Source organism: Nanorana parkeri, unplaced genomic scaffold (genome assembly GCF_000935625.1).
Source record: "Nanorana parkeri isolate BGI_ZX_2015 unplaced genomic scaffold, ASM93562v1 scaffold191, whole genome shotgun sequence".
NCBI lineage: Eukaryota > Metazoa > Chordata > Amphibia > Anura > Dicroglossidae > Nanorana > Nanorana parkeri.
In genome coordinates, this window is record NW_017306459.1 from 454,127 (window position 1) to 468,709 (window position 14,583).

Sequence of the window (14,583 nt, forward strand, 5' to 3'; positions counted from 1 at the left end):
TATATATATATTTTTAAAAGACAAGGCATCAGGCCACTCCTTTAATAAAATTCAACTTTAAATGCTAGTAATAAAAATAGTATAATTTATGAATAGTAAACATTGCATAATCATGAATAGTGCATATAATTACAGCAAATGTCAAAGCAAGCTACAAAAATATGTTGCACATCTGTGCAATATGTGCACATTTCCCCATGTTTTAACCCCTTTAAAAAGTAAATGTAGAAGACCAAAAGATAGCAATTAAGAGAAGTTCATTGTTAGGGTTTACATATACCATTTGCTCAGAACAATGAATGTAGAAGCTATATATTTACAGGAACGCTATCTGCTGGAACCTGAATTATGGCAGCCTGTAATAATGTCAGCTTTTCTGACTGATGGTCATTTTTCAAAGCCTACATTAAGTACATTAATAGCAATGCAAGTAATGCAATACTATAACAGCAAAGAGGTTCAACATCTAACGCCAAGATTTTGTCCCCCCACCTCTGGCCAATGAGGAACTTCAGTCTAAGCAACTTAAAAGTGAACCTGCACTTTGCCCAAAATCACACCTACAAAGGGCAGTGTTAGCTTCTCCATACCTCATGTGACAGAACTCAGGCCTGGCAAATGGCCACTAGGGCTATGGGGTGGCAAGAAGAGTGTCAAATGTAACGTCATACCCTGATGTAAAGGAGCCAAGATTCAAGTTTGTAAAAACCTTCTAAACAGGCCCACACATGCACAGTACACTCTTCATTCAATCCTATGGAGAGTTTGCACTCTGTGCTCCAGTAAAATACAAACTCTCCAAGGAAATGGAGTCTGCACATGTGGATTGCACACGTGTGGGCTTGGCTCAAAAGATTTTGACAAGTGATTTGACAGCTTTGTAAATAATATATCATAGTATCAGGGACATGTGAGAATATACTTGCATGAGGGCTGGGGACAGTAAATTTTTCAATCGTTTTGGCTGCAATACATTAACGTTTTGTAAATTTTCATGATATTAACAATTTAAAATAAGTTCCTTACTTTTCTCCATAAAACTTTTCAAAGAATTTTTCTTTCCAAACTTCTGTCTTCTTTTCCTTTTCAATTTCTTGTCTAATTCGCATTTGCATTTCTGGAGTAAATTCTCCTACAAAAAAAAACCAAACAAACCATGAAGACTTTGTCAAATTTCTAACTCTATTTTGCAAAGTAGTTATTACAATCAAATATAATGAAATGTCTTATACATGTGTACTAGGGATGTCCTAATACTAATATCAGTACTGATACTGGGCATTTTCAGGACTACTTGTAGTTCTGGGAATGCCTCGATAGTAAAGGCCGATACCGGCTTGTGGGGACCTCGGCAGCCTTCTGGGGACCTGGCTGTAGCTGTCCTCGGCAACGCCTGTCTGGCCCCATATCTCCTTCTCGGTGCAGGAGACACCTGCCAAGGACAGCCCCGCTTGACACAAGATTCAGCATGACAGCCAGACCACTAACATTTAATATAAGATTTACCATGGCAGCCAGGCCACAGACTTTTTCAAAATGAGACGTCAGCAATGGCCTATAGAAGTAATCACACACTCTTACCAGCAACCTACCCCCACAAAAAAAACAAAGGAAAGCAATTTAAAAACGATTCATACTCGAGTCACTTTGCTAAAAATACAGTTACTGTGAAAAACTTGACAGGACATATGTATGCAGGCGATTTTGCACCTCTTACAGTATGCTTACGGCTATATCAACCTGCATGTGATTCACAGTAATTGTATGTGAAACATTTTTAATTTTCAGGGAAAAATAAAATAATTTAAAAAAATCAGAAATAGGCAAGCCTTTTAGAACATGCCCAGTATATGGCAAAATAAATAATACAATTGAAGGTTATGACAACAATATTCGCCCAATAATATTAACAGAAATCAAATTATTAATTGTCTAATACATTTCTAACGAACCCTATCACTATTAAAGAAATACTGTTTACTTACCTAAACCAGTCTTCATGAGAGCTCAGCTGTAGCAGAAAAAGGGGAGATGTATGAACAAAAACCCCACCAATGGAAGCATCATTGGAAGCACTGTGTAAACAAAAACCCCACCATTGGAAGTTTTGCTCCAGCATGCTGAACAGCTGGGCAGGCATTCCGCTGGCAGCCTTGATAGTGGCACCAACCTGCTTCTTTGATGCCAATCTAATGGTTTCATGAGGCAAAGTCAGTGGCCCTGCTACTATGGATGCTGCCATTATGACTAACGTGGTCCACGAAGTAATAGGAGCAGGAGAGATATTGTTTAACAAGATTAAACAGAGTCACCACAGTCTCTTCTCCGCGCTGGTGTCAGCTGCAACTAATCATAAAGCAACTAATCGATGATGAGAACTGTTGCCAACGATTTTCATTATCGATTATAATCGATTTAACCGATTAGTTGTTGCAGCCCTAATATAATGTTATTAAAAATGACCTTTCCTTTGAAAACTGTAGCTGCTGTAACATTCTAAAATTGTCAATAAATACAATGCAATATGGTGACCTGGGGGAGTCCTGTATATAGTTGGTGCACAGAACGCCCCCAGAAATGTCACTTCCTGCGTCTGTGATTGGCTGACTGATTTTCTCAGAAGTCTGTACTAAGATACAAGTATAATTTTCGGCATCCCTTGCAACAGGAATTTCATTTTTGGTGAGATACTCAACTAAGAGTTAATTAGTATTTTGAAGAAAAAAGGTTTCAGCTTCAAGTCTGAAGTGGAAGCTTTTTCTTCATTCAGACCGGCTTCTAACAGGTTACACAGCAGGGAAAGCCTCCCCGTTGTGTAACCTGTCATGGACAGAGCGCTGTCTGTTAATTACAAGTGGCGCTGCATCCAGCTTTTGACAGCTAAGTTAGGTTACACAGCAGCGGGCTTCCCCACTGCTTGTGCAACCTAACATAGTGAGGCAAGAGCTCCAAAAGCCTCTACATTGTGTTAGAGGCTTGAGCTCTGTGGATGGTTTGGACCAATAGCAAAGTGCCATTATTCCAAGCTATCCAGTCAATAAAAAAGAAAAAAACCCACTGAGGACATCGATCTTGATGCCGCACCAGTGAAGAGCAAGTGAGGGACAGGGAGGCTCCTCCCCGTCTTCTCCCTCCTCCACACATAGCTTGGTGACTGGGTTGGGGGGCGGGGCGTCGGCAGGCTGGTGGCGGCCCGGGGAATGCCTAAACCAAGACCAAAATGTACTGCACCTCACTGATCAGCACACTTCCACCTGCTGATCTCCCTCCGATCTCTGAATGCAGTGTGCATCTCTGCTATGCCAGAAAAGAAGCAGATCTGTGCTTCATCAGCTTCATTGGGGGGTCCCTAGATAACATTAGGGGTCTTATAAACCCTTCATGTCCCATAAAGAGGACCTGTCACTGTATATTTGCTAACACATAGGGAGCTTGTTAGCCCTCTATGTGATAGCAATAAAGTTTAGCGTAAAAAAATAAGTAAATAAATATAAAAATTACATATAAAAAAAAAGTGTAAAAAACACCTTTTTTTAGTCCCCCACCCAATGTGACCCCATCTTTTATGTTTTACAAAACATTTGGGTGATAAATGTTTCACAACATAATGTAGGGAAAAGTTGTTGTTTTTTTCAAACTTTTCGGTACTTTTTTTTTTAAATAGTAAAAAGAAAAAAAGAAAAACAGTGGTGATTAAATACCACAAAAGAAAGCTATCAGTCCCAAAAAAGGACCTGAAAATTAATTTTGGTAAAGCATTGCACGACTGAATAAATGCCAAAGTACTGCAATGCTATATACGGACAAATGGCCTGGGCAGTAGGGGGTTTAACATTCCGGTCTTCAAGTAGTTAATTTTTCTCTTTTTAACCGCGCTTTGGTCTTTTAACCCTCCTCCTCATCACCAATCCTATGGTGCAATGCTATCAAAGTGAGAATCCCTGTGAACAATTATATATACTACACTTACAGATTATAGTGCAGTGTAAGTGTAGTACATATTCAAGTAGTTAATGTAAGGAAACCCCAAATTTAGAAGTCTCTGGCCTGTTACCTGCTCCTTTGTTTACATATGCTAGTGAAAGAAACCATATCTCACCCCTTGTGTGCAGTTGTTAGATAGGGAAGCTGGCTTTCTGTCAGACTGGACATTATCCATTGCAAGCACACTAGAGGCAGGTAAGCAGGAGTTGTACCTAAGAAGTTAACACTAAGTTGTCTTATAAAACAGCATTTTTTGCAATAAAGGTACAGAAGGGTAACTAAACCCTTTACAAAGGTAAAGTACGCAGTGACTATTATCTTCCAGTATTAGAAATTAATGTAGTTACCCTTTAAATATAAAGCTCATATATAAGATATCAAGTTCTGCAGCTGTGTGTATCAAATACATAGCGATGTTAGCAAAATTAAATAGACAACGTTTTACCTTCTGATAGTCTCTGCTTCCAGCCTTGCGCAGCATATGCAAAGAATTCATTATTCAGAGCAGAATTGCTAAGACGTAAAGCCCCATCACTTCCCATCTGGAAGGGGAACAGAAGAAAAGTTATGACTGAAATGCCCTTTTTGTAACTGGAACCATTTCTCTATGCATAGCAAAAGGTCTGTTGAAAATATTCAGCCATAAATAACCAACACATATTATACAGAAATTGCTAACAATTTAAGCAACATTAGCTGTGTAGCCAGAGTGAAAAAGCCTGCAGCAATATATGCCATGTTGTTATATGTAAAAAAACTATTGTGTTTTAATGTATAAGCGTAACACAAAATCTCAACAGTTTTATACCTTTAAATTCATATAAATATGGCATGATCTTACTTACAATCAATATATTATTAATATACGCACAAAATAAATGTAAATATCCCTTCAAAAAGGGCAAATCCAGCAGTGGTGTACTAAGTTACACAAAAGGTAGAGCGCACTATTTATTACAGGCATTTATATGGCGTTGATCATTTTTGCAGCTACTGTGTTAAGGTGCCCATACACTGCATGATTATCGTACGAGAATCGAGGGAAATCCCGCAATCTTACGATAATCGCAAAGTGTATGCAAGGCGTGAGACCGTTTCTACTGTACGGTCGTACGTCTTCCGTCGAACAAGCAGCCTGGAAAACCCTCAGGGGGGCGGGCTTGCGATTATCGCAATTACGATCTGCCTTTCCAAGATGGGCAGATCGTACGTTTTTTTAATTACTTTACAACCCTCGCAAAACAAAAGTCCTGCGAGGGTTGTAAAGTGTATGGCTACCTTTACACTCACATCAGTCCCTGCCCTCAAGGAGATTACAATCCAAGTTTCCTATGTTACATGCAGACAGGAGCCAACTTAATCTGAGAGCAAGTCTTTTGAGTGTGGGAGGAAACCAGGGTGCCTGGAGATAACCCACACAATCACAAGAGGAACATGCAAACTCTTGAGGAATTTTCAAACCAAGGACCCCAGTGCTGCAAGGCAGAAGTGCTAACTATCAAGCCTTGGTGCTGTGCACTATATTGTATGTACTGTATATCTGTTGTTACAACCAAACCCTGTGTGCCTACAGGTTGAGAATGCCAAATAAAATATGACCAAACCCATAAGGAAGGGGGATGAATGTCTAAAGGAAAGGTGTGCTGTATATTGCTTTTTTTGGATCTGTCTCTTCGGAAGCCCAGAAAATGATAGAGTCACACAACAAGGTCACAACTAAGCAAAGTAAGGGTTAAGTACAACTAGCCAAGACAATAACAAGGTTTGTACCTTAGTACTGTTGGTTAGCGATGTCTTTGTACTACTCAGATGCACTTTAAGTTCTCTTCATACCAGTGTGGTATAGTATTCTGTGTGTTAGCATGCAGTATTCAATGCATTAACACGTGTTGAATAAAAGATAGCCCATTCATTTTGAATGGGCTGCCCATGCACCTAAAACTGAACATGTACCTTTTTTTCAACTGTATATTCCCATCGGTGCGTTGCAGTGCACTGCAACTGAAGTGTGTTAGGATGCATCCAAAGTGCATTAAGGTGTCAGTGAAAATGAATGGGATTGTAATGTACAGCAGATTGAGTATTATGGTAACATGAAATATAACACATGCTTCACTGCACATTCTGAACGACATAAGTATGAAGACTGCCTCATTCTCAGTAACCAAAGCATAGATTTGAAGACTGCCTCATTCTTCATTTTCATCTTTATCCTGATGCACACCTAAACAACCTATTATTACTAGCAACTGATGCACTGGAAGACCTAGGCTAGTATAAACAATTCTGCAGATTTCAGAATACTGCATGGACTGAATGACACCTTGTGGACACATAGGTACAGTGCTTTCTACCCAAGGTCGCCAGTAACCTGGAAACACACATCGTTCACCATGTACATCTGTACAATGATAAGGCAAACATATCATGGGGAGATCAGACTCATTTTTATAAACAATTCTTATTATAGGCTCTTGATCTTCTGTACAGAAATATCTTATGCAAAATGTATTATTTTTTTTAAAGAAAATATACACGTTGTCAGTAAACTGAAATAAAGATGTCAAAATGTTTTTAAAAACAAATTTCAAAACAAACATGCCAAGGAAATTACCAACTAAACGTATTAAATCAACGTCAAGAAATAGAAAACAGATTCCATGTTTCCACTGTCACTTATGATGCACACAACCGTATTTGTAAACTTCACGGTATCAAATGTACATAGAATAGATATTTTTCCTTGTAGTCTTCTTTTCTCCAATTCAAAACAATCTTTACCATAATATATAAAAGTAATAAATAGACACTAAATATAAGAAAACGGGTACAAGTTTATGCTGATGTGGTTACTCTGTTACCATGCCCATTCAGGACAAAGTGACAACCTCCCACTTACTGATACCCGCCTTTCCAGGCTCCTATGCCAGTCACTTCCACTGTTGGAGCCGGCAGTGCAAACCACATGTAAGCTCTGTACTGGACTGTGTCAAAGTTTACATAGTAAAAGAAACAGGTCACCAGCACTCGTTTAGAATAAATATGTTCTTTTTTAATGGACAATTGTGTCACTACAATCAACAGAGCCGACGTTTCGGGGCCGCACAGGGTCCCTTCTTCAAGGCAGTAAAATTGTGAAAATTTTAAAATTGGGTCACAATTTTACTGCCTTGAAGAAGGGACCCTGTGCGGCCCCGAAACGTCGGCTCTGTTGATTGTAGTGACACAATTGTCCATTAAAAAAGGACATATTTATTCTAAACGAGTGCTTGTGACCTGTTTCTTTTACTTCGTATTTTGCACGGTGTCATCCGTGATAGTCATTGCGAGCACCACCGTTCTTATTTGGCCAGGACTGCTGTAAGGTGTGCGGAAAGGGCCCCCACCACCTGAAAAAAAGTTTACATAGGGTTACATTCCTCTTCATGTGATAGTGTCCAGTCCTGGCGATTGGCTCCTCAGGACTGCATCCCATCCTGGGAAAAGGCCATATGCTCCCCCTTACCCAGAAGGAATGGGTATTTACCAAGGACTCTGACAAAGCAAAGGAGTGGTGGGGGATGGCAGCAAGGGTGAACATTAGCAGATGGGGGCTGTTCTTACAAAAGATCCTGTCATCTTACTCTGGATGGGTAAAGTGAGAGATTCTCTTTAAGGCTGTGGATTACCTTCACCTCACCTAAACTGCATTTTATTTAAAAGGAACCTATAAGGAGAGAAAAATAGGAGTTTCTCAAAAGTATTCTTACCATTCCTTTGCCACTTGTCACTGTCCTGGAGCAAGCATGTATACATCAGGTGTTATAAAACCTCATGTTTCTTCCATGGGTCAGTGACTTGCTTAGCAGTCAAGCAAGAAGGATGAAATTCAGCAAAGGTAGCACCGGGATTTCTATCTGGACTGGTTCCTTGTGAGCCCTTCTATGGGGCTACGCTAATATCGGTTGTGCTATGTAGAGATGCATGTGGAATAAAGTTTGAATTTCTTTGGAAGAATATCGTGTGCTGGTTCCACAGTTTTTGAGCCTATTACTCTGGAAGAGAGTCATCCGTGCACCGAATGTGGATTGCAGGGACGTATGATAGGGGTGAGCTGTGCGCTTCGTGTTTTCAGTCTACACTATGCTAATAAGACCCCCTTCATTAGCCATGACATGTTGTCATGGAATGCATTCTGCATATCTCTAGCCATGTTATTTGGAATGCTCTATACTAGTGGCTGATAGTTCTTACAGAACACAAATATATAAAAAACAAACAACAAACTTGAAAATATGTATACAAGGGAATGACTTCCTGTGATATCTGGAATTTTACTGCCAGAATATTTGAATATTACTAGTGGCAACAGTCTAGAATGGAATGTGCCATGTCTAGCAGGGTAACTGTCCTGCTCCCCTTTCTATATACCAAAATATATTCTCCATACTCATAGTATGGTTAGCCACACTCCCTACCAGCTTAAAAGGGCTGGTGATATGGCCACCAGTATGCAAAAATATGGCCACCACTATGCAGAGCAGAGCCACCAGCAACTCAACTTTACAGTCAGTAGTCTATAATACGTTATAAAATTAGGTAAAATCCCATTGCACTGCATGTTTCCTTTGCAGTTGGCAAAAGAGAAAAGGATAACAATTCAGGGAATATGATCAATGTTCTGGTCCCTAACACTTACTTAGAAACCGTTATCTGAAGTTCAAATGAAAATGTACTCTATCTGAAGTGCACAAACAGCTTACCATCTTTATGTTTTCTTTGTTACTTACACAGCCTTCATCACATGTAATAGAAAGAATTCAAGTAAATCAACCTTGAGATGCCAAGTAATTGTTACAATCAATACATCTGGTGCATTTTTGTTGTCCTCACAGCGTTAGCTGAGTAAATCAGTAAAGAGAGCTTCTACATGTAATTTCAGTCAACGTTAACAGTCTGATCAACAGAATATTGAATGTAGGGGTTGACAGTAAAGAGTGCACAGTACTAAACAATTTGCAGTTTTTCAAATGGTTTAACTATGAAATACAATTACAAAAATGAAGACGGGGAGCATTCTTATGAAGGACTCACCTGTCTATCTACTTCTGGGAGTAAGAGCAGAAGGTACTGCTGAAAATGCTGAGGTAAAGATGCAAATGTATGCTTGTTTATTAAAGCCCTCAGGTTAGTGTTCACTAAAATTGATCCTGGAGTTTCTATGTCAATGTCTTCTGCTTTGGTCCATTTCAAATGCCCTATTATAAAGAAAACAAAGATATTATGACTCAGTGGTAGCTCTGAAATGTAGTTCTAATAGGCTTAATCAAAAGGTGCAAGTAGTCACAAACAGAATCCAGTTTTATCTGTTCTTTACAGGGTTAATTACAACATCTACAGAGGACAGCCTAGTCCCGATTCTTCGATATTTACATTCAGCTATGAATGGGTCAGCCTATTTGTGTAACCTTTCCCACCACAGCTATAGCAAACGCACATCCAATCAACTGTATTTTCATATACAGAGATCATTTTAAAATAGGAAAAGAGGAGGAAAGAAAGTAATTTCATAGAAGATATAAATAATATTTAATAATGTTATATAAACACTGGCATATTAAACTGCTCAAGGTAAAATGGTTACTACTGGTCGCAGAAGTCTCTCAATTTGCTCTCATTTACCCTTTGAAACAGGATTAACTCATCTATGGACAGTCATTTTCTGAAGAGGAGCTAAATCCAAGACAAAAATTTTATATATTGCAGCACACCAGTCACTGGATGATTGGTTGTCTTTTTTTTAGGTTAGAACATTTTAGCAAATACAGAAAATACCTGATAATCTTGCCAGAAATGTGGTGTCCTTGCCATCCACAGTGAGATGGTCAAGAAGCATAAAATAATCTTATACCCTTCCTGTAAACTACTAGTCTCCCCGCCTCCATGTAATGGGGATAAATAAAGGCAAAAATATTCATAGATACCGCGGGGAAGTGAGCATAACCGCCAAGGGACGAACGTGTATTATTCACAGAATAACCCATTAAAAAAAAAAAAGGAAAAAGGCCCGAAACTATTCACTAATGCGGTCACCTCGTATAAGGACAATATATTACATTTTGCTTTTTAAGTTTGGATACACTTAAAAAGAGCAGTGTCTGTTGGCAGCTGGATGAGGTAAATGCACACTATTACAATTTATTTAGCATTAGATACTGGGTTAAGGTTTGGGGAGGGTTTATGTTAGGGAACAGGTTAAAGTGGATGTCAACCTCACTTTTTATGTAGTTGTGGATAGAGAGGGAAGGGGAAGGATTAGAACTCTTGGCTTTATACTGCTATCTGGGTCTCTGTTAGGCAGATTCACCCTACTTACTGCCCCAGTGACAACAGTTTCATGATACAGGAAGTGGGGGAAAATCTCTAACTGCAAAACGTAAATTAAATTGCAATTTTTTTCTTTTTTCTTTCTTTTATTCCCGTAGGGATGATCATGGCCACGGTCACTATGCCAGCAAGCGAGGAAAATTCTCTGCAACAGTGCCCCAGATAACAGTAAAAATCTGACAGAGGTTCTTATTGCTTGACAAACATTTTATGTATTAGGGCTGAGGTTAACCACTTGAGTCCTCAGTGCCATTTTCTGGGAGAGCGGCTGTTCATCCTAATGAGGTCACAGCACTTCCTGTCAGTATGGAGGCTTGGGCAGAGCTGTTGCAGTTCTGTCCAGTCTTTCTCTACAGAAGTTGATCAACTGCTATAGTGATCTACTGCTGAATGATTGCAGTCAGCAAAGGGTTACTAAAGGAACTGAAGGTCGCTGCACAGCTGCATGGGGGTGTCTGGATCTACTCAAGAAATTAGAGACCCCAGGATACAGGGAACCCTGGCAAATCTAGAACAAAGAGTGGAGCTATATTGGAAAAAATGAGCATCAATAAACCTGCTAGGGTACAAGGTAATAAATGACACAGCAGGACAATAGACAGCCTGCAACAGGAAAAAGTGGAAGTGTACCTTCATGTAGAGGGTTGAGCAGATAATACAGTGATTTTTTGACCTGGAGATCTGCCTCTTCAGTGGAAGGCAGACTGTGATTGTCTACAAGTTACTATTGAAGAAGCAGATGAAGAATGGGGTTGTTCTGCCCCATCTACAGACCTTCTGCTCTGAACTGTATACTCTGACCACCAGAGATAGCGATAATGACATTGTCAAGGACAAAACTGAAGAGACGTCTACCTTTAAAGGGTGAGTAAATTAAATGTTTAAGGGAATCCTCAGCATGCTAGACAAGAAGCTAAAGCCCCCTATGCATCTGGACAGACATTATGCTCATGCAAAACACAAGCTTAGATGCTTGCAAGAGACCAATCGCAGCTATAATGCAGTGTCTTACAGTATCTTTTCCAAAAGCTCTAGGTTATGGGGACTTGACCTTGAGATGAAGCGATCTCTTTTTTTAAAACCATTAACCCACTGACATGGATGCACAAATCTGAGTCACACTCAACAAAGATCAATTACCCCTGATAACTACCCCTCTAATTGATAGGCAGTGAAATCCTTTAAGGTAAGAATCAATAACATTTTTGGTGGTATTTTCATAAGGCCCGGAGCGTTAACAGAGGATAGACCATTTCTCAATATTCCTCTCACAGGGAAAATGTACTGACCATTTCTCAATATTCCTCTCACAGGGAAAATGTACTGCAAATTGTCAGGAAGTAGCCATGACTCCACAGATTGTTTTCAGTCCCCATTAAGGAAGGTTTAGAACTCCCATTACATGAATGTAAAAGGGAGGTCTTTGTAGTCGCAGCTCTAAAAGATCCAATGTCTGGAAGAGCAGGCTGATCCCCTAATTGCAGAGTAGAACACATTGCATTAATCAGAGGATCGAGAATTCCTTGTAAACCTGAGCCATACGGGACCAGCTGGAATAAAGGCTCTTCATGAAAACATTGTGAAAGCTCTGAATTTTATATTGTACTAGGGTCCCAAGGTATACTTAGAGGTGAAGGCACAGTAGTAGGTTCTGTTGTAGAATGCACTGGAGTGCGTGGCCATTTGGCGGCCACTGATGTTATGTATATGCATGTGCCCTGGAGTTACATTATTTCCACCCTCAGATGAACTCTTGCTTGTTAAAATTATACTAAAAACTATAGAGAGAAATACGTTTTATTTAAGTTAACTTTAAGGCTTTATGTTCTCCGTAAAGCATGAAGGGCCATGCAGGCAGCTCATGTAAGTATATTGAGATGCAGAGAGCTTCCAGGAGCACAGAGTTTTGACAGTAGCACACGGACGGTGCATGGACCAGAATCCATCATTTGCCCAAGGCTGTACACTGTCTGTGTGTAGCTGCCAAATCTTGGGAGTTGTGAGAAGTAGACTGTGAGGGCGCACAGCTACTGCGTCTACATAGACTCCATAACACAGCATGTTACTCTCCTGCGATTATGTCCCAATAAAAGCAATTTGAGTCATGCCACTGCAAATTGCCCATATGCCATATTATCATACCTGAAGATTTAAGCAAGGTATTAGAAAAGATGGGAGGATCTACACAAACAATTAGAATACAATAAAGTGCAGTATAGTAAAAGACAGGAAATAGACTGAAAGTGTAATTTTATTTTACATAAAAAAATGTGAATTGGTGAAGTAGCAATGAAGGGCACTGAAGTGTACCCAATTCTGTATCAAATGACACTGTCTAATATGCCTAGAAGTGTTCACATGTGCACAGGCAAACTCTTATTAGACCTTTTAAAGTTCCAGAAATATATCACTGCAAAATCTATCAAGAAGTGCAGACAGCTAGGGCCAAAAGTAATCCCAGTAAAGTCAGCAACACGCAAAACAGTAGTTCTCGATCAGCCCTAAGTCACTGTTCAAACTCGCTTTGTGTGTGAACATGCATCAAAGCGCGCAAATTGGCGCACATTCATGCAACACAGAAAAAAATGTGACATGATTGCGGTGTCATTGCTTGTTAATGGCACCCCTAAAGCGGCAAGTAAAATGCATGGCTTTGTCCCCACGTTGACGTGCGCTAAACATGCAAAAGTGTGTGGTAAAAGAAAAGTGTGAAGCTCGCAGCTGCATGAACTTCTTTGCCACGTTTGTTGTGTGTGGGGCAGCCCATTAAAATGAATTGGCTGACGCGTGGAAAAACACGCCATGGGCTCAGTGTAAGCAGAGGCCTGTAAAGGTGATTAGTATCATTTAAACTGTTACTACAAAACATGTGGAGCATTATTTTTGTGTAAATTAAATATAATAAGTAGAAATTCACAAAGTACATATATTACTAAGTTTAGTAGGGCAGCAAGATTTTCTAGTCCTTCTTGTACTATCACAGTGATGTAACTTTGAGCCTAGCAAGAATTGTTTAAAAACAAGCCATGCATTACCATCACTTACCTAAACCTGATTTTTTAAGCCGTTTCAAGTGCTGGCTTATTTGTTTGCCAGGGGGGGATTTTTGCCCTTGCTTGGTTTCCTTATCAGAACTGTCTGCTTCACCATTTTTTGATTCAGACCCTTGGGGAGGAGGAAAGAAAATGCAAATTCAAATTTATATGGCTCCCTTAGGTTTACAAAGATGTCATCTTGGTTGTGTTTTTTTGTTTATTCTTTTTTTCTTTCAGTACACTACAGACAAGAGGATGTGAAATCAGATAAAATACAGATAAAATACCGTAATCAATAACTTGCAGAGCGTTACAATAGATAAGAGAAATTGTGTCCTGCTAACGCATTGCTTTGAAGACTATCCCCACAGAGGATGTACTTGCTCCTGGTATTATCCTTGTTAAGCTAGTATAACAGTTATCCCCTTCTGATCGCTGTCATCAAACTTCACTGTTATTTGCACACATACAATCAGAGCTTGGAGCAACATTGAATTTTTTATCATATATATTACCTTACTTATACTATCCTTTTAAAAAAAAAAAAAAGTCATAGTTAGTGGTTATGAACGAAGGAAAACATGACACTTAAAAAAAGCTAAGACAACAGTCTCTGCACAAATGTGTTATGCATCTACAACAAAAAATCTAAATACTGTAATTCTACCTTAAACAAACTTTTACAATTTGTTTTTACTAATGTAAAGTAAGAACAGGTATATATCTAAATACTCATAAAAACTCAATACAAAATTGCAGTCATTATTGCTATTTGAAAAAAACCTACAAACCAAAAGACATAAATAAATATACCACAGTGGTCAAAATAAAAACAATTGTTGAATAAGCAAATATAAAACTTTAAAGTAACAGTTAAAAATACAGGTGTAAAGAAACACAAATGTTTAAATAAAAAGAAAAGAAATATTTTTTCATATATAAAACATAAAAAACAACACTGTGTGTAACCATTCGTGGATGCAGATGAGGGACAGAGAAAAAATATATAGTGATAATAGGTGTACATATTGAATAAACTCTAGCCCAATATCAGACAGCGACGAGTACAAATACATGCACAGTGTATTTGTTAAGGTTCACAAAGGCAAACACACAAAATAACAGTGTGTAAAAGAACTCTATTTGCAGGCATTTAGCGCCAGCATGTGGTCCGGTATTACATTTCTTCAACCAGCCT

The 14,583-nt window shown here is 39.0% G+C and overlaps 1 protein-coding gene across 1 annotated transcript in view; it reads right to left on the minus strand.

The window, feature by feature from the left end:
* ASXL3 (additional sex combs like 3, transcriptional regulator) overlaps positions 1–14,583 on the minus strand; it is a 109,736-nt gene that overhangs the window by 10,437 nt on the left and 84,716 nt on the right. Inside the window, exons 8-11 of the mRNA XM_018555322.1 lie at positions 13,396–13,515; positions 9,058–9,221; positions 4,430–4,526; positions 1,027–1,132 (exon numbers count right to left, since the gene is read on the minus strand). Coding sequence (XP_018410824.1) covers positions 1,027–1,132; positions 4,430–4,526; positions 9,058–9,221; positions 13,396–13,515 — 487 coding nt within the window. The remainder of the gene's footprint in view (positions 1–1,026; positions 1,133–4,429; positions 4,527–9,057; positions 9,222–13,395; positions 13,516–14,583) is intronic.